Raw genomic sequence first — 20,930 nt, 5'->3', positions numbered from 1 at the left:
ACTCAAGCTGGTACCATCTGTGTTACTCGTGAGCAGTGGAGTGAAGCAGAATCAGACTGATACGCAGTCATTTAGGGGCCCATGTTCCCTCAGCTTTCCAGGAAAGCCTCGTTAAGCTCATTTTAGACTAAATGAGGAGACGCCAGCAAGTACCAATCACCTGGTTTTGGAAGGTGCTTTTTGATCCCATACAACACACACAAAGAAAGAAAATAAAAAAGGAACACTTCTCACGTGCTTTTGAGCACCACACCCAGAGTTTCAGATCATTCTAACCACAACACAGAAGCATTTACATAATTCCTCACTGCTCCTGGACGACCCTCAGAATGGTGACAAATGACCACCACCCCCATCCTTCCAATTGTCCAAGACTGGTAGAAGGTCACAGCTACCAGACAAAGAGGAAAAGCACAGATTAGAAGATTACAGCTGACAGCACTTTCCTAAGGGGACTTCAGACTGAAGTGCAGTGACCACGGCAACAGCTGGCCAGTGAATATCTCTGATTACTTTTACATTAACTCTTTATACCAAAAATCAGCAAGCAACACAACTCCCTTCTCTCCCAGACATTCTCTCCTCTGCTCCAGCACAAGGACAAACCTCCCCCAGAACCGAGCTCTGTGGTTAAACAGAACAGACCCTTTAGCAGCGCGGCACTGGGCTTGGACACACTTGCACATGCACTCATTAGAAAAAGCTCTAACCCCATGGCTGGCTCCAGAGGAAGGTACTTAAGGATGTAAAAACTGAGGCAGATACCTCCCGAAGCACTATACAATGGTATCTATGTTGTATACAGGACTTAGAGGTTCCCTGGACCAAAGAGGGCAGGTATTATCTCATATCCCACAACTGGGGCTCTCCACTGGAAAAAGGTAAGGACCCTGGCTGCTACAAGAATGATTTATGTGTAATAGCTTAAAATGCTCCCGTGTTGAGAGCACACGCCATGATAGGCCAAATGGTTTCTGCTTTTAAAGCAACAAAAGGTCCCAATTGCTTCAAACCATCGAGACTGGGAAACCAGCTGTGATACAGGTACAGCTGCAGCAGGGAAAGAAACAGCAAAGGGAGAAGCACGCGCCCTCCAGAGGGAGCAGCCGGAGGCAGGACGGGCTCAACCACACTGCACGTGTCTGTGATGTGTCTGCATGTAGGAGCAGGCATTTCACACAGCCTGCCCCGCTCACTGATCACCACGGTCCCACTTAAAATGTAATTAAACTCCAAAAATAATCAAATGTTCTTTTGTGTGATACCTCCCTTTCAGCATCACACACAATGCATGGAAAAGCTGCATTAATTTAGTCAGATAAAGACTATTACAACCACACATCTGCCTGCTCCACACCTTTCCAGGTGTTTTATATTCAAGAGCTTAGAATCAATCCCATTTCAAAAGGAGACTTGTTGCAAACGCTTTAGAACACTTTTCCCTGCTGCAGGTTTCCAAGGTCTGTGAGGACCTGAGGGCAGGCTCAGTGCTACAGCCCAAACTCCATCCTTACACTGCTGTCTGCCATTTGAATTGTATAACTGGGACTAAACTTAATGTAGCATTTCCCATCCTCTGTCAACTGAACGAGAGGCTTTAAGCTAAATAACTTAAAAAAGACCTTCCCATGTCTGCAAGCAATCAAACTAATGAAATTCAGATTCCAAATCAATACTTTACAGCCCATTTTCAGCAGATAGAGAGTAAGAACATTTTTTAAACCACCAGAATTACAAGCTCCTCCTCGCCCCCAATTAATTATCATATTATCACAATTTATATATACACCATTACAGGATACCTCAATCAGTCGTCTTTAACAAAACACCCAATGCAGTTTATGCAGCTTATTGCTGGGGGGGAGGTTAGGAAGTATTTTTGGAACTACTGATGTGACACAGTATTTCTTATCTAATTTTCTTGACTAGATGCTTCCCACCCTGTGACTGAGCACAGTTCTGCGTATGACAGGAAAATGTTACACCTCTGAGGCTGATAGTCACACATTGTGACAAACTGCTATAAAAAAACAACGCTCAGTGATAGCCTCAGCACCAGCACTAACAGCAAACTAACCCAGCACTCACAAGAAGAAACCATCTGAGCCATGGGCAGCTCTCCCACTCCTCCATCTCATCCTAGAGCCAGAGCTCGTTCTCCACCCCATCCAGTCTCCCCCAGGCCTTTCCTCCAACCACCCTTCTCCCAGCCAAGCTGCTCACAAGAGCCACAAAACCCTTACCTCTCTTTGAAGACTCCATAGCTCTTTGCACCTCCAGCTCCTCACAGCTCTGCATATGGACGCAACCTCTGCTTCCCTAGCCTAGCTGGCTCATGGGGCACAGCTATGCCATGAGCACTGGTTCAGCCACCCCCAGCTGGCTCTACCCACCTCCCCCGCCCCATGGCCACCCCCAGCTGGCTCTACTCACCACCCCACCAGGCTCAGCTCCTCGCTGCAGGGTATGGTGCTGCCTTGCACAAATTCTGAGGTTTATGTGAAGATGAGTGTTGAAATGAAAAACACAGAGAACATCAGCCAAGTCACATTGATCACGTGGAAAGCTGAGATACAGAAAACAAAAAACCCTCTGCGTTCTCACCCATCTTGCAGTGCTCTCCACAGAACACTGTCAGAGATGTACTTGCTGCCACGTGCTCACATTTAAGCAGCATTTCCAACCCACATACAGACTTGATGGGAGCAGTATGTTTATGCAAACAGCTGTTGATGTGAGTCAGGCAGGGCCCCCTGCTGCTGAGGGGAGCAGGTGTGAGGGGCCCAGCCTGGCCAAGCCAATCCCCTCAGGGCCATGTGCCCCACAGTCTCTCATTTGTAACCCAAAGATGCTGTGAAACATGGGGAACTCTGAAAAAGATCTCTGGCTCTGAGTTTATTTGGTTTTCCATAGCCCAGGGAATGCTCTGGGGCAGCAAGGGGAAGCCAGCAGGTGAGCTGGGTGGCCCCTCACTGAAGACACGTTGTCATTCTGTTTGGGACAGATTCCCCCAGACGGCTCTTCCCATCACTGCTCCCACATAATGCTACTGCAGCACTCTGCATGCATTGAACATGTTTTTCCTTTTCCGCTACTATTTTTTAATATATATACCCAAAGCAGCTAAGTGAACAATATAGTGAGAATTTGTTCTCAATTCCTACAGGACAATTAATGATATAAACGAGTTGAGCTCAAATTATGATGAGTGTAATTGTCACAATTAAAAAAAAAAACAAAACAACACAAAAACCAGCAAAGTATGAATACAACAAATATGGAGCCTGTTCCATTAAAAAAAATTACAGTGTCAAGGGGAGCATGTAAAACATTTAACAAGACCACATGTAATTTATGAAAACCAAGGTTTAAACATTGGAAATGCTCCACTGATGAAGAATCTTGTCCTCCTCAGTCTACCAAAGTACAACATACTACATGGAAGCCCCACAGATGCTCCGCCTGGTCCCTGTGATACTGTTTCACAGTGTGAAAGAACTTTATGTCCAGCAATCCATGTCCAATCACCTCAGCAGAAAAAGGAATTCAGGCCAGGATTTCAGCAGGCATGAAGAGTCCTGGAACTCTGAGAGCTCTGCAAACAGCACAGGCAGCGCAGAGTAATTTCAAGAACATATCACCAAGTGCTTCACAGAAATGAATACAAGAGCAGATTCCCAAATCAGAAACAAACAACAGGTGACCTAAATTGAAAAACAAATTATTAGCCTACTTGAAAGATCATCCAGCATTGTAGAAGTGTGCTGAAAGCAAGAAAACAAACAAAAAAAAAATGGTAGGAACACTGTCCCAAGTTAATGTTGCTGTATAATCCAAACCCAGCGCTCTTTGCACAGCCGTGTTGATGCTGAAACGTGACAGGAGTGGCTGCCAACAAACCAGGTCATGCTGCAGTGTGTTGACTTCACTGAAAAATGTCTCAAAGCTCAACTGATCAAAGAGAATTAATTTGGAAGGAAAAGAAAACAAATGAAAAACAACAGGCATACAACAGCTCAGTGTCCTATGACTTCTCCTTGTTTGTTTAATGCGTTTTCTAATGCTCCATCTGGGGTACGGGTTGGTGGAGACAACTACTGAGACAACCCCAGTTTGACAAAGTGCTAATACAGCCACTAGCAGACGTCACACCTCCAGGACTGGGGACAAAAAAGGGTGGATTCAGTCCTACCTGGGGTGCAAAGTGCCACTCCAATTTGGTAAAAGAAGGGGAAGAAAAAACACGGTAGCAGCAACAGAGCTCATCCTCAACTGGTGTTAAATTGCCACAGCACTCAATTAACTCAATTAAGAGAGTTCTTAAAAATGTCAGGCTGGCTGATAATTTATCTGAAACTTCTAGCATCCAGCTGCCTACTGTACAGGTACAGTTTATTAGAACAACCGAACTATTGGGAAAAAAAAGAGAAAAAGACAGCCAAAGATTGTGGAGCTGCACAGTTCTAACACTCCCTTTGTTCACCAAAATGACCCCATCTTCATTGGAGATGGGGGAAACAAACAGATACCAATCAAACAAAAACACCCAAATTCCTCTACCTACATTCTCTTTCCCTTCCTTCAACCTTCTCAATCCTTCACACCTCCCTGCACACCAATTCCCTGCACACCTCCTCCTTCACATATCTCCTTCCCACTGCTTTTGCCCCTTCACTACTTCCTTCAATTTACATCACTATTCTTCCCTCAGATCCTACCTTCCACCTCTCTTCTGCAATGCTTCTTGCACACTTCCATCCTTTCACAGAAGTGCTTTCTTGTCAACTGCATTTCAGCCTCTACCTAAGCAAGCATACAAAAAATATAAATACAAGCAGCATAATTTTCCTTCTTCCTAAGAAACTGGAAGACAAGCAAAATTAACCTAATACCAGTTTTCAGCACTGGTTTACCCGGATGTGACCACCATAGAGCCAAACAAAATTGGTTTTTCCTATCAATCTTCAGCTTTTTCTAGAAAGCTTGCTTTGCAATTTTTAGTTTACATATTAAAGGCAAAGTAAATGTGGATTTTTAACAACTAGTGTATTCCACCAAAAAATAGCCTCGTCAGTGCACATTTTTTGTACCAACTGGATAATACTAGCATGTTCTATATAAACTAATGTAGATAAAATTATGCAACTTACTAGCAGAAAGGCGCTAAATTAAAGTGCTTCTTCACTCAATCTTCAATATAAACCCTTTGAATAAAACCCAAAAGTATGCAGTTTGGGTTGACGTGTAAACGACACCTATGTAACTAGGTGTTAATGAATTTCCAATTTGCTAATAAATTAAAACAATCAAGTCTAATAATGACTATTTTGGCCGTTCCTTAGGGCTTCTCCAAGTGCCCTGTGCTGGTGAAGCACCCCACCATCACTCTGTAAAAATGTTTTACTTGGTGCAAAACAACCTCCAAGCCAGTACAGATTTCTTTTTGGCTGTGCTCGTTATCCACGGCAGCTGTGTTAGTCCTCTTGCAATCAGCCAGATGATGGCTGCAGCACAGTCCTTACTGGAATAGAGAACTGCTGACTGCCAGGTTTGTGAAGGCAAAGTTATGGAGTGCAGTGGCACTGTGGTTCTCTCTTCAACAACAGCAATAGCAGAGTGAGAACTGCCCACAGCAATCAATACCTGCTATCAAATATTTACGCTATTAACAAGTACAAAAATCATAAGAAAATTCCTTAAGGCTTGATAATAATTTCCCTGACTGAAATAATACACACAGGTTTAATCCCTGTGTGGAATATGAACGATTCTGCAGTAAAAGTACATCAAGTAGAAAGCCCGCATCCTGAGTAAAGTTGATATCACAAAGACTGAAATATCAACAAAGAGCTCAAAATATAAAAGCACTCCAGTGGAGCCTGTGCTGTGGCACTTCCCTGGAAATCTGGATCAACAGTGTTCTAAAATGCTCAGAAGACAATTAATAACATTATCCAGTTGTTGGTGTCACTTCAGAAGTAAGAAGCATCATTCCAAGGATCCAGACAGTAAGGCTGTCAGGGCTGTTTTTTCCAGCAGGGATGAAAGTTTCCTGTTTCTTGCCTGTGGGATTCTCATCACACTAGGATATGCTACCTCTCTTCTGAAGAGCAGCTTTTCTTTGCAGAAGATCCTCACTGTCACTTTCACTTTCACAGTTTCTCTGAAATAAAAAGTCAATGGTGTTCCAGTCACATAAATGAGATACCATGCTGCTAAATAGTCTGATATAATCAGTGTATCATTTACAGAGAAAAGCAGAGGTATGAGAAATGCCGGAGTTTCATTCCAGATTATGCTCACTGAAAGGTCCCCCTTCACACAGCTGGTCATGAGGGGCTGTGCAGACTTTCTCCACACCTGCTCATTTCTCAGTTGGACAGGACAGTCACTGCTGTCACATCCACACAATGTGCAGCCTCCATGCACATGTAAAACAAATGTGACCAGCACCCATAAGGTTTGCAGTCACAATTTTTCCTTGCTCAGCATTTCTGGCATAATACAACTTGAAGTAGCATTAACAAGCATGCAAAGGATGCCACAATTTTTGCCCGTTTTCCCACACCAAAACATTAATGTGTTGCAAATTTCAATCCACAGTAAAATTTCATTCCCTTCTTCCCCTTTGAAGAATGTACCTACCAAACATTCATCCTGAATTAGGACCTTTTTCACCAGTGAACGAGATAAGTGGTTGCACAAGGAGACAATGCTGTAAGAAAGCTACAAATAGAAGGAAGAATGAGAATACGAAAACACCAACAGACACACATCAAAATACATTTTGTTCATCTAAGGCGTCTTACAATTTTACATGTGTAAGCTCTGCCTTGCCCACAGATCCCCATCAGCCCTACACAAGCAGGATGAAAAGCTGCTTGCCATACCTTCCACCGCCTTCTGGCATACTGCCTTTTGAAGTTTTCCATGTTAACAACAGATTCTCGCCGTACCAAAGCTTGCTGCTTGTCCAATGGCTGGAAGATAAGAGATGGCAATTTTATTGCATAGCTCCCTTTGATACATGAAGCGCATAAGATTTTTTTTGAAGTTGGCTGCAAATAAGGTTGGGAAAGCTGTGGATTTGTACAGGTAAAAGCAGAAGAAAGAGTTAAAACCCTGATCCACCCTGCCCACCCCTTTCCAGTCAAGGGGTCCATACTCTTGATTTCAATCAAAACCCTAAAACTCCTTCAGTCAGTAGTCTGCAGCTGCCCTGAGTGCTGTGCCCACTTCTAGCCCCTCAGCCTGGCACAAAGGGTGCAGGGCACAAGCTCTGCTCCAGCCTCCAGTTCTGCCTGCTGCTTCATTATGATCCCCAGAATAACACAAGCAAAAAGCCTGGAACAGCTTTAGCAGCACAAGGATAGGATGCGGGACAGCCAAGCAGCAGAGGGAGATAGCTACAGTGACTAGAGGGTGCTAAGCAATGCCTTCGCTTTGCAAAGCCACTGAAGCACATCTCATTGCAGCACCTCCATTTCCTCTGATTGGAGCTCACCTCAGCTGGCCTTCATTCACATCATTCAGAAGGGCTCTGGGAGGGCATAAAAAGGCTCTACAAGTGCCTAATGGAAAGGAGATGGAGCTACTAAGAGCACAGGTACAGCACTGCTGCCCACTGCTTTCTCAGGGGTATGGAAGAGCAGGACTAAACCCAGCACCATCACACTATTGGGTCCCACGCTACTTTTGGAATTTTCACACTTTTTTTCCCCCCTCACTTTTGTCCCCTTACAAGGATGCTGCAGAACCAAAGATATATTAGGGCCTTCTCCTAATGTCCAGGGCTGGATATTCCATTTTATTCTAGAGCCACTTTCCCAGATGACACTTGCCCTGAACCACATCTCACTCCAGTGTCAAAAGATGGGGATTCACAGCCACTCTGGGCAACATATTCCAGCATCTGACTTCTCTTACAGTAAACAAGTTTGTTTGATTTTTCAGTACTTATATGGAATTTCTTTATTTCAGTTTGTGCCCTTTGTCCTGTCACTGGATACCACCAGAGGAAGCCTGGCTCAGCCTCTTTTCTCCCTTCCACCAGGTATTTACACACATTGATAAGCACTCCCCAGGCCTCCTCTTGATACCAAACTATCCCAGCTCTCTCTTTGTCAGCTCCAATCCCTTCCATCAACCTCATTCCAAGATGTTTTGCTGAAAATATAGAAACTAAACAGAAAAAGTTTATCTGTCACTTAGTATTTAGTTACTGAGACATACACTCCAGCATATCTGAAGACAGCTTAGCCTTTGCCCTTTAACCATCCTCAGAATATGAGAGCACAAGTCCCTGGCGCCTCAGCAGTAAATGCATAAGGAAAAAGCTGCAATATCTAATTATATGGCAGGTGTAGGAAAGGAGGAGGGAAGCAATTAAAATGTATATAGACAAGAAATCAGACACGTGTCCAATATTTTGGGATAGATATTCTACACATGCTAAAAATGAAGTACCTTTGAAATCCAAAAGCAAATCAACAAATGCATAGACCAGACAATTGTATCCGGGAATGACAAAAACAACGATCAATACTAGATCTGGTAAAAGAAAAGAGGATGGGAGACAGTTCTTCAACTGGTAGGGAGTTTGGAGAGTGACCGCCATCTCAGCAGATTTGATTTGCTCATGTAGGGAGCAGACAATCCAGAAATACTTACACTGAACTGGACAGAATGCAATCAAGGCAGACAGCTGAAAGAGAAGGTGTACCAAAGGAGAATGGAAAGTGCACCACCGAGGATTTTCCAGCAAAGAAGTGCTTATGAGACAACAAATTCACTTCTCTCCTCAGACGCAATGGGTATAGCATCTGTGCAAGCCAGAGCCAAGTAATCAGCTACACTCCTTTCCCATTTACATGTACACACCACTCCTGGGTGTCCACCCATCTCTGGTACATATAAGCACTAAGTACGTTTCCCCACACTGCAAACAGTGGTACAACAAAATCTGGTAGAATCAGTTTGAAGTGGAAAAAATGTCACAGTCTAAATGTCAGCTATATAATGGTTATGAAAAATTCCTGAGTGCCCTTTTGGCAGCAGAGCCATCACCAATCAAAATAGCTCGCTTCGCAGTGCTCCCAAGTGTTAATAACTATCTCTCAATTGCTAAGCAGCCTGCAAACAATGACCTTGTCATCTTCTCAATCATCAGAACACCATCTCAAAAACAGTGTGTTATTTACCTCCTTCAGCTCGGAGAGCATTGACCTCAAGGACTGAGTAACAAAAATATTGACCTCACCCAAGCAGTTGGGAACAGAGTGGCCTCATTTCATGTTCCTTCTCATCTTGTCAGTGCATTTCCTCAAGAAAATCTACACAAATCAGAGGACGTGAGATGACAGCTGAGGGAAGGCAGGCAGACTCCCTTTCTTCACTGAGGGTCTTTTCTGTAGATACTGACTCTCAATAATCCTTAAGTTGCTTCTTAAGAATTGAAACTCTCTCCTTCATAGTGGTAAAAAAAATGTCTGATGTTCCAGTTTGCCTGGACAGCATCTCCTGGATCCAGTAGCTCCAAGGAACCCGCAGAAATGACTGAAGCCTTCAGGGCCAACCAAAAGCTGAGAGTTAACATTTCCAATACTGCTCGGCACCCTGGAGTCCCATAGTCCCTGGCCAACAGCATCAGCATATGAGGGACATCTCCTGGCTATCTTAAATTTTACCTCTTGTGTAAAGCAAGATGCCTCAGAGCACACTGCCAGTTTTCATCCTCCATGTACCATAACAGTGTTAACATCAACCCTGCTGAGCAACTTTTTCCAGGACTTTTCATTTCCATCAGCCTCTGTATGTTCTCACAATGACAGTGACAGATCCATTGCGCCTTACACAAACTGGATCAAGGTTTGCTTTTATCATTTTTATCTCAAGGCAGGGAACTTGTTTGTTTTTAATGTTAGGAACAACAGCGGTTCAGTTCAGTGAGATCATTAACTTCTCCCCTTCTAATACATTTCCAGATCAACTCTGGATGGACCTGAACACGGACACAGGGAAGCCTGGCTACTACCTCTGTAATTCCTGTACCTGTGTAACAGTTACCTTGAAGGAAATTCATTTAGCTAAGCAAAGAGGGCATAAAGCAGCTGTACAGTACAAAAAAAGCCTCACAATTCTTTTTTTGTCACTGACTACATAATCAAGGAAGAAGTGAAAATAAAGAATTCTTCATAAAGAAGAATTTACTGTGTCTGAAAAATGATTCTGTGAATATACAATATAAACAACTGAAATCTTTGAAACACAAGACAGGATTCAAGTTTGGGCCAAATTTTCTCTTACTTTCTAAAACTTATATAAGAAAAACAACTTCACAGCAAGAACGTCAGTCCTCAGTCCCACATGGCATATTAAATTAGTTGAAGCTCTGTCTCATTTACTGCAGAAAGCAAATCAGACATGTATGTTACTGCTTATCATCACTCACATTTTAATATTGGCACGGCACAATGACATACACAGTAATTCAATCAGTTCATTACAAACTCATAGCTCTGTCTTTGGAGTAAGTTTCTTTGGTACGGGACAGGAAACTTCACTGAATATTAAACTACTGAATTAACCATCAGCTAACACCTGATGGCAGAAGATCTCAAACTGAATTACAGGCCTAGAAACCTCCTCTTGAAAAGCCTGATCTTAACGGTTCTTCAGCAGCAGCCATTCTCACAGAGAATTCCCACATACTAAAGTACTACTTCACTTACTTTGTGTTACAGCACAGATTTAACCTTTGCAAATATTTCTCCCATCTGCTCTGTAGAACTGCCCAAAGCAGCTCTACGTGACTATTTCTTTTATCCAAATGGAGATGCTATCATTAATTCTTTCTTGGTTTCTAGGCACCCAGCCCAATAAATACAGACTGAACTCTCTTTTCTGCACTCATTACTTAGTGAACTTCAGGAACTGCAATATATGATCAAGTATGACATAGGAAATGCAAAAAGACGCAGGGTTAGCTGTGGTCCATACTACAGTGATAACCCAGTTCCTGTAAGTTCAGACACCAAGCATGGGAAAGAACTTAAACACTACAGACTTTAGCACTGGGAATTTATGGTTTTGGTCAGCAACTTGCGCAACGCGTCAGAATTACTGTTTCAGTTCTAGGTAATGTTTCTGTGTGTAGAGATTATGCACTGAAACATTATTTTTTTTTACTGTTGTACATTGAGAGAGGCATCAAAGCCTGCATGTAACATGATGTAGAACATTACTGATTTGATTCTGCTACACTGAGATTCAGCCCTGCAAGGAATTCCTCACAGCACGATCTGTTTAATAGGTCCGTTAGGGATTCGTTGATATCTTTGTTGAAAACAGAGTCAAAGTTTCCATTCACACAGGCTTCATTTCCATTTTCCAGTTGAAAATTACTCATCAAATCCTGTATCCACTTAAGATCCTCAGAAATTTCTTGACTGAGAGACTCATACTGACTCTGCAGAGCCGCATATTTCCCAGTTATGACTGTAAGACTGGCACCTACAGCCTTGATATCATCCTGTAGATGTCTTTTCAGGGATTCAGTTTTACGGAATTCATACTTGAGCTGAGACAGTTTGTGCCTCACACTTTCATTTTCGTCTTTATACCAAGCTTCTTTCTCATTATAAATGGAAACCAGAGCATCAATGTCCTCCTGCAAAGAATCGTGGGATGCAGCCAAAGTGCTGACCTCTCGTTCCATAAATGAAATGTCTTCTACTACCCGGGCAAAGCGCTCAAAGTTGATGTAGGTGTTATTAGGAGGCATACTTGAATGGCATTTTATGGTGTACTCCCTCAGTCGTTTTGTCTTGAGCTGCGTGTTCTCAGCCTTCTTGTTTTCTTCGACTTTTGTTTCTTCCTTCAGCTGGTGAGTCTTCAGACAGAGGAACCAATATTACTGGACATTTACAAGACAGTGCAGTAATTCAAACTCCACACAAAGGATGCAACCTGAATTTCCAATCTGTGGGAGATTCTTTTCTCCCACAGATTTTCCTTCACACATTCAATTAAAACAAAAACCAGCAGGAGAAAATGAATGTAATAAGCAATGTGCATGCATTCCAGTGCAGTGAGTTGAAGTACCTGGGCCTTAATTTCTTTTCTTGTTAATTTTTAAATCAGTCATTCTCAAAAATATCAGTATTTGTAAGAGGAAAAACAACAGTCCTGAAAACAGTCCGCTCAGTGCTTTTTGCAGTGCAGAGCAAAAACTGGATCACTGTGCATGCTGAGATTATCCAAAGGTATTTTCTAGATGAGATTTATGTATCCACAAATGCAAGCAACATTTACGATGAAAAAAATCCTTTCAGACATAAATGCCAGCTAACGAGCACACGTGGCACACGCAGTTATATTCTGAGGCAAATTATATTTCCACACTGGCTGTGATCAACTCCTGACTCAAGAAAGCACTAAATCTGGGATATAGTGCGTATCATGCAAACAGAGAAGGATGAAAAAATGCAAAGCACAGTCTGATGTAGGACACTGTACATGCAACAAACATCAAAGCTTTGTTCTCCTCTTTTTGAAAACTACGATAATAAAATGGCTTGCAGAAATGCCAAGATTCAGTCAGACCTGACCAATTTCCTCCCAGTGAATCTCTTTCAGATGTCAATGGTCTCTAACTACACAGAGGTCAGATTTCCAATTAACACATCAATAAGAGTGAGAACATTAACTCTGCTCAGCTCACAGCAAAAAGCAAGATCTGCCTTTTTATTTGGTCTTACCGTTATCCATGGATGAGACAGAGCTTCCTGAATTGTAAGCCGTTTCCTAAAAAAAATAAAGAAAAAAGAAATACAAAAAGTACGGATTTGAGTGAGCAATACCTTGCATACAAGTCCATTAGTCTTCTCTTTGCCTTTGCATAAGCAGTGAAGCATTTACCAAGGTAACTCCAGGCCTAATGCTGAAATCTGAGGACTGTGTTTTTCCACAAGGCGTGCTGTGCTGTTTGTGTGCTTACCAGCAAATGTTCTCAGCTTCAGTAAGAAATTGTCCCTATTCCAGACAATTCTAATTTCGTCTTGACCAAAATGTGTATTTTTGTGTACCCTCTTGTAAAAAGTGATAAAACATTATTCATCCTACAGGCTTAGAGAATAAACTATTTCTATACACCTTTAATACAACTGTGTCTAAATCACGGTATGCAGTGTTAATTATATCAAAAGCATCCTCTAGAGTACAACAGGACATCATTCCTTCCATTTCCTGAAACAGAATTTGAGAGGAATACTTCAAATTTTATCCAATGTGATCAATCCTAACTTCTTCCCACAGTGTGGCAGCTCAGTGAACAGCACCCTATCACCATTCAGAATCAAGGCAGAACCACTGTACTGCTCCATGGCTGCGTCTGGACATGTGACAAATATCAATGTCCCCGACTTGTCTTTTTTACAAGGAGGTTGCTAGACCTGTGCTAGCCTCATCAAAACCCATCTACTCCAACCTATTCTAAAACTGCTGCAATTCCTCAGGGCTTGACCCAACAGCTTGCTTCTTTCTAATATCATTCTTCTCTTCTAATGAAGACACTAGAAAGAATTGCAACAGCCTGACTTCCCTCTGTGATGAATGGGGTTAAGGGGAAGGAGATGCTACTTCTGTGTGCACTTTACTAAAAGAAATACATTTAAAAGACTGTAATTCCCTCAGACTGAGAATAAAGCTCTGTGTAGCTGTCATGCAAATCCTGTGTGATTGTAGTGGATGCACAGAGACATAAAGAACAATTCCAGTAGGAACAGATGTACAAACAAAGTGTTCTTGCACCACAGGGAACATACTAAAGGATTGTGTCATGTCCTTGCAGGTAGTTCACAGTAGACTGAAATACTGCAGTAGCAGTTACCTAGAGCTCAAGATTTTGCACACCATTTTCAGCCCTTTACATAGACATTGTTGTACCATTTTGACTTTGGAGAAAATGCAGTCATGAAATTGAAATTTAAGAAAGGAGATTTTGGTTCCTTTTGTTGGAGTTTGTGGATGCTGTGATTCATTGCAGGCACAGCAGCAGAATTCTGCCTACTGTCTTGCTCTTGAATGGCAATACACACTGCAGGGAAGGCTTTGCAGACTGCTCAGCAGGCTGTTTCACCAGATTTATCTAACACATCCATGAACGATTCTGAAGTTTTACTTACCGTGGATCTTTCACCAGGAGCTTCCGAATAAAATCTTTTGCCAGGTCACTGGTATTGCTGAAAAATTCTTCATCAAATTCATAATTCACAGCTGTGATGTTAGCAAGCGTTTCTTGTTTAGTTTCTCCAAGGAATGGTGATGCACCACTAAGCCTAGATAAGCCATAAAGAAGAATCAATAGGAGAAAACATGCACCAGAGGTCCCTTAATTCAATTACAGTGGCTGTGTTCTATACTCTGAGGACATCTCTGTATTGAGCAGCCATGCCACTTGGGAAATAACAGGTTCAGCATCTGTGGTTCTGAATCAGACTCACTTTGAAAGTCTCCAGGGCAGCACTGAGTGCTCAGATAGACATGTACATATTCTCCCATCCTGAGTATCTCACTGAAGTCACAGTTTGTCAAAATAGAAAAAGCTGAGAAGAGCATCTGTCACTGTGACTCCACAAACACTACCTGTCAGAAGCTTCTGTCAGCTCAAGCAGATAAATCTGTATTTCCATTCATTTTCATCAGGTAGGAAAAATCCTGCCTGCAATTTTCTGTCTGCAAAGCTACTGACAAGCTCCCCATGCAGTAAGTTCAGACAGGAGATGTTTCTCAGATGGAATCACAATACAGTGTGTGACCAGAAACCAGGTGTGGCCTTGCTAGATGCCAGCCCTGCAGGGAGGAATGGGCACACAGCTCATTAAAAGGAATTCACTATGGGACTTGATTGAGATAGAACTCAACCATTTCTGATCAATGCAAGATTGCATTCCCTTGACACTTTGCTCCAACCATATGGATATGATGGAGGTATCATAATAAATAATGTCAGAGCAGGTTCACTGCAGACTCCTCCTACCCTGCCCTCCACTCCCCTCAACATGAAGGATGCTGACTTGCAAGCCTGGTTTACAGGAAATGTTATTTATACTGAGGCAATTTATTTCATTCCTGTTTAAAGTTGTCTCAGCTATTACGCTTTGATAGCAATGCTTCAGGATGCAGCCGGCTCAAAACAGGACCGCATCAAACTCCTGTGCTCTAAAGTGAGGGTTTGAATAAAAAACTGCTATACAGACCTTTTACTTTGTCTTTACATTCACTATCAAGATGACCAGCGATTCAGAAGTAAGCAGAAAAAGACATAGGACCACATGTGTCATTCAGTCCAGTCCTCAGCTACCACAGCTTCACTCACAGAATAAGCATTTGAGCACAGAAACAGTTTCCTCTCTTAATCATATGACACTGACGTTGCTGTCACAGTAAGGCAACACAAATGAAGTTCTCCAGCTGTTTTTGATGCAGTAAAGTCTGCCCCATAAGCACAGTCAGTCTCATTTCTTAACACTTCTCCACACTCCATCTTAAGCTGCTGCTCCCGTTTTAGTTAGTCAATAAGAAGGTGATAAAAAGACAGTATTCATAAACCACAGACACTTTGTGAAAGAAGCAGTTCCACTAATTGCTAAGTTCCACCTTAAAAAAAAACAACATCTCAACTGCTTGATTCCAGTATGTCAATAGATTCTTATTTATTAGAGTTTACATGCTTTTCTCATAAGCATTTTTTTCTTGTGCTTACTGACTGGTGATATTCCCAGCCAGCCTTTGCCCTTCTACCTTTAACAAGCCCTTTTTAATCCTGCAAGATGAGTTCTCTGTTTCCTGGATCAACCATCTCTGCTTAAATTCACCTTTTTGAATATGGGTGACCATATTCATATAAACTAGACTGCTGCCTTTACAAGCAGTTTCAAACTTCCCTGTTTTCACCAGAAATAACTCTGCTTGTAAATGCTATTTCTCTTCATGTTTCTATTCCCTCCACACACGGGTAACTCAGCTATTCTATGCCCAACCAATATGCTTGGGCTTTCCTATGCTCTATCACATTGTACTGATGAGATCTCATAGGAAGCAGAAATGCCCAATGACTTCAGAGCCATTTGTTCTTCATCTGGTCATAATGTCCCTCTTAATCTCTTTTATGCCTTATTTTAAAATTTGAAAAAGCTGAAGAATAAGTTTTTCCATTAGAGGGTGTGTGTGCAGCTCCTCTCTTGCTTGACTGAAGGGAAAAGCTGTTTTGTAGCAGTGCATTAGAGCTTTAGGAACACTTCTACACTAATGAATGTATTGTTTGTACTCACAGTATGTAGGTGATGACTCCTATGCTCCTGAAAAAGAAAAGAGATTAATTGCAAAGCTTCCGTATTATCTGTGTTCTTTTCAACATACACAATAGAGAAATGGCTGCAGTACTGCAGTACAGGCAGGAGAGCTCTCACTATTTTAGATAACTGCCATTATCAAAAAGATAATGTGAAAATGTGAATTTTACACCAATATTCATGTTTTGTGGATATCTGAAATCGTTTACTTCTATGGTGGAGGATATTTGCCACAGTACCAACCAGAAATACACAGACACAGTAGGAAGGGGATTTTGTTTGGGGTGACTTCTTTTGGCTGCATTCTCAGCAGATCAGATTAGTACGCAGGTCTCCTCTGCATGCAGTGCTCTAATAAATAAAGCTGTCACAGACACTGTAGGAACATGTTTTCTTTTGTGAGTGCTCCACTGCAGTGGACAGCGGCAAACTGTTAACTCTATAACGGCCACTGAAGAAGTTAACCACTTATCATTTCAGCAAAAGCAATCCATAAAAATGGAATGACAGAACAAAGAACACATCATCATTACACTTAATTTTGTCTTGCTTAATTTGTTGCAGTAGAAAAAGATTCCCTTCAGAGAAGAGTGGGAAAAATTGTCAGGCGAGCAACCTGGAAAAGAAGTTAGAAGCTTACCACATATCTGCAGCCAGCCCCAGTGGTTCATAGTTCACTATTTCTGGAGCTGCAGAAGATATTAGAAAATAAATGAATATATAAATAAGTAGGTGGGAACAGAAAAAGACCAAAAAACAGATGACTGCTATCCGTGTGAAATATCTTTATAAGAAAAAAATTCTTATTGCAAAGCATCCCCATGTAAGACAGCGCACAAGGGAAAAGGCCATTGTAAAGGTACTGAGAGAAAAATAAAAGCTGTCTCTGACAGCACTGAAATCATCTCAGGTCACGGAACAGGTGTGCTTAAATGGAATATGAATTACAACTCTCTATCTTCCCCACCACAACCCCCGAAATGAAATAAATAGAATGTAGAGAGACAATTAGAATGATGATCAGTAAGCAATAACTATAAAATCAAGGGGGAAAATGGAAGGGAGAAAAGCAATGGGAGGCAGTTTGTCTAGAAGGAAACAACAGAGGAACCTGTGTGATTGTGTGGACACGCACATGTCCCAAGCAACAGGTAGAAAATTATAACTCATACTGCAGTGTTTCACAACCTCAGCCTTGAATTTGTGCCTCTAAACAATCTGTTTGGCAACAACTGACTCCCACAGGAGTAGCCCATACAGAAAGCCTAACACAGAAAAATAAAGCAGATCTGTAGATGTAGGTCACCTTGTACAAACTGGTCACTCACCTACGAATTCTGGAGTTCCAAAAATGTTTTTAAATTCAACTCCATCTTCTATTTTGTGAGCCAGGCCAAAGTCAATGAGTTTGATGTGTGGAATAGGGATATTCTTGTCTAAAAGCATAATGTTTTCAGGCTAAAAATAACAAAAGATAGATATTTGTCATTACATTATCCTAGAAAAAAACAGATCTACACCTACAGTTCTCAAATTTCTTTTTTCCTTCCCATATACAGCACCATAGAACAAGAAGAACACGCCTTTGCTTCATCATACACAATTCACTCTTTTGGTAAAGGGATGACAACCCATACCATCTGACATCAATGAACAGACCAGAATTTTGCAATAGGAAAACAAAACTGACAAACATAACACATTCTTCCTCTTGCAGTCTTTATTCTCACCTCAGGCAAAATCTTTCTGTCTTCCCATCAAGCCTATCTTTAATGATGACTGTTGCCAGGGTAGAAGAAACATATCCTCGGATTTCCACACTACTGTATTTAGTTCCCTAATCTGATATGTAACTATATTATTATCCCAGCACCGCTGTGATATAACATGAAGCGGAACTGTGGTGCAGCTTGTCATCTGTTAAATCAGAAAATATGTCCTTGTCCTGAAAGGCCCCTAGGAAGATGCCAGGCCCTGATGCCATGGATTTGCCTCCATTCTAACAGCAGTGCCCACTTAACAGCTAGAGGGCAGCTGAAGCAGTGCAACAGCTAGTACAAAGACAGCATGCACTTGCTCAATCCTGAAGGACAGCTGCAGAACTGAGCATTCTGCTGAGCTGTTCTCGGAATGTACACTGAGAAATCTCATTATTTCTGCCCAGTTGTTCCTACTGTACCACAACCTACTGGACAGTGTCTTAGTATATGGCTCTTAACACATCTGAACCTACTTAGGGAAGGTAAATACTCTTTTTTTCTGGAACTAAATGCACACCTGCAACAAGAAGACCCAGAAAGATCTAAAGGATTTGCTACCTGAACAATCCTGAAAATAGTGTAGCAATTAGAGGTCCTACATAACATATGACAGCAAGCTATTAGAAGAACATGCAGCGTTTCTTACAGATTCACAGAACAAAGCCCTAAGCCAAAGCTAGAATAACTTTGATATTAGAGCTATCTTTACTTCAGACGTAAACTTTGACTCCTTACTCTTTGCCAAATGCAATGGATATTTCATTTTTTTTCCAATTACGTTTCTCCGCCTCAGTTGCCCCTTGCCAGCACCTATTTCACAGGTTTCAGAATAAACTGCGGATTCAATTATCTCTGATGAAGAGCTTCAATGCATTAATTTTTCATAACTTAATCATAAGCTCAAGAGCAATGGTGAGACAATTTGATTCACTGCTGGCAGCTGCCTGGCCTTTTCAAAGCAGATCCTTATGTGGAAGTGTCTCCAGCTAACACACACACACACACTCAGAGCTGCACTGGGAAAGAAAGCATATGAATAATTCATTGTCATAGCCTATTTTAGCCTCTGGCTAACAAGTCTGGTTTTCTTCCATGGATCTAGGGCATACGTGTTTCCTGCAGATATGTGATATAAGCCTGTTTGGAGCACATGGAACAGGCTGAAATGGCAAGAAGTCACAGCCACAGCCCTGCACTGTTTTATTCCTTAAGGTGTGTAAGACACTGTAGCTCCACTGTAATTGATGGAGCCTTGATCAGTGATGAGATAAATATCAATTTTCTTCTACCTGATCAGATCACTGCTTAAAAAAAATACATGTCTAATTTAACACTAGTAAAACCCCAAGAAACAGTCCTATTAAATCTGAGAGACTTAAACTGTGAATATGTTTTAGATAACTTGACATCCTCCATCAGTGAAATGATTCTCCATTTATCCCTTCTCATTTCTATTTTGTTTTTTTTCCTGTAACATCTCCATTGGCTGCCTGACATCACTGGCGTTACATATCAAATGAGTTGCTAGAGATCTGTATGGAAAAAGTTACATTTATATTCATGTCATTTCACACCACTGGTTATTCAGCTGTTCTCTAGGATGAACAGTGAAAACCTTCATTCTTTGGCTTCTAGGTTCATGCAGCAATTCCAAAATCAAGTGTACTTCCCCTTATCCCTTTGTACATCTCAAATCCTTTTTCACATTCCCCCTGAAGATTTCAGTGGCAGTTTATCTGGACAGATGTAATCTGCAACATTTGCAGTGGCTGTATATGTGCCAGCGGCACTGACTTAAGACTAGGCACTTTAAGATATTATTAGGCACACATTTAGCTCAAGGAATCTGTGTACCTATGTTGAAAACCTAGGAGGAGTCAACTTAGAGGACACACATCAGTATAGTAATCAGTACTAAACTAACGTGAATTTAAAGTCAGGACAAGGAACAGGTAAAGCAGTAGTACAGTTTTTCTTCCTTTTTCCTTCATTTCCAAACAGTTCCCTTCCTCCCCCATTCTTATTCAATCTTCTACTGATTAAGAGTATTTTGAAAGTATTTCTGAAAGCAGTAATGTCTGAGGCAGACAGTTCTGTAGCAGTGGGTTTGCTACTGGGAAAGTACTTCATTTTAGCTTCAATGGTTCCATCCCCAGTGATGACAGACTTCAACCTTCAGACAAAGATGTCCATCTTGGCAGAGCACAGTCAAAAGGAGAAACAGTCTGATCTGTTTTGATTAGGGCAGGACCAAGGCTATGGATGCCACTTGACACAGCATACAGATTGTTCCGTGTGATGTTCTTTCAAAGCCTTACATTACTAAAGTCTTTTTGTTTAACCAAATTGCATTGGTAAACACATACTCCACATTATTCTGAACATAGTGGAATCTACAAGCAGTAACAGTTGTCTGTAGCTGGACCTGGCCCTGCTCATCCGCAGTAAGGTACAGTCAGTCATCAAGAATTAACAATAACACTAAGTCTATATCAGCCTCCTCACCTTTAAGTCAAAGTGAGCGATCTTCTTAGAGTGAAGGTAATTCACACCATCCAAAATCTGCTTGATGAATCTGGTTGCTTCCTCTTCACTCAAAGATTCCTTCTGAGCCAGGAAGTCAAAAAGTTCTCCCCCAGACACTCTGCAAAACACACCAGGAAACTTTTCCTTATCAAATGCGTTCTAGGACATAAAGTAAATGTAATCACAGAAAACTGCAGTACAGAAAACACTTCCATACAGTTAGAAAAGGCCACCTTTACAGACTGTTTGGAGCTTTGTGCTGGGGTCTAAGGCGTGTTAAAACTGCTGTTTG

The 20,930-nt window shown here is 41.6% G+C and overlaps 1 protein-coding gene and 1 long non-coding RNA gene across 11 annotated transcripts in view; one reads left to right on the top strand and one right to left on the bottom strand.

The window, feature by feature from the left end:
• The first annotated feature begins 411 nt into the window (after nucleotides 1-411).
• Nucleotides 412-1,077, top strand: LOC116653902. 2 transcript variants are annotated; one of them, XR_004308522.1, is made up of 3 exons: nucleotides 412-495; nucleotides 806-881; nucleotides 987-1,077. It is a non-coding gene; the product is annotated as an uncharacterized LOC116653902 (long non-coding RNA). The 2 variants fall into 2 exon arrangements; XR_004308521.1 differs by lacking the exon at nucleotides 412-495 and adding an exon at nucleotides 658-733.
• Nucleotides 1,078-2,881: 1,804 nt separating this feature from the next.
• The window catches only part of DAPK2 (death associated protein kinase 2), a 50,411-nt gene continuing 32,362 nt past the window's right edge, over nucleotides 2,882-20,930 (bottom strand). For 8 of the 9 annotated variants that reach the window (XM_032446840.1, XM_032446845.1, XM_032446841.1 and 5 more), the window contains 7 exons: nucleotides 20,618-20,756; nucleotides 17,681-17,810; nucleotides 16,993-17,041; nucleotides 16,332-16,358; nucleotides 14,184-14,336; nucleotides 12,759-12,804; nucleotides 10,437-11,890 (listed from right to left, as the gene is read on the bottom strand). In XM_032446840.1, coding sequence (XP_032302731.1) covers nucleotides 11,240-11,890; nucleotides 12,759-12,804; nucleotides 14,184-14,336; nucleotides 16,332-16,358; nucleotides 16,993-17,041; nucleotides 17,681-17,810; nucleotides 20,618-20,756 — 1,195 coding nt within the window. In that variant the 3' untranslated portion in view covers nucleotides 10,437-11,239. Of the gene's footprint in view, nucleotides 6,164-6,645; nucleotides 6,727-6,890; nucleotides 6,981-10,436; nucleotides 11,891-12,758; nucleotides 12,805-14,183; nucleotides 14,337-16,331; nucleotides 16,359-16,992; nucleotides 17,042-17,680; nucleotides 17,811-20,617; nucleotides 20,757-20,930 lie in introns of those variants that run through there. The other variant, XM_015872501.2, reaches the window with a different exon arrangement.

This window comes from Coturnix japonica, chromosome 10 (assembly GCF_001577835.2).
Source record: "Coturnix japonica isolate 7356 chromosome 10, Coturnix japonica 2.1, whole genome shotgun sequence".
Lineage (NCBI taxonomy): Eukaryota > Metazoa > Chordata > Aves > Galliformes > Phasianidae > Coturnix > Coturnix japonica.
This window is presented reverse-complemented; position numbering and strand designations above follow the sequence as displayed.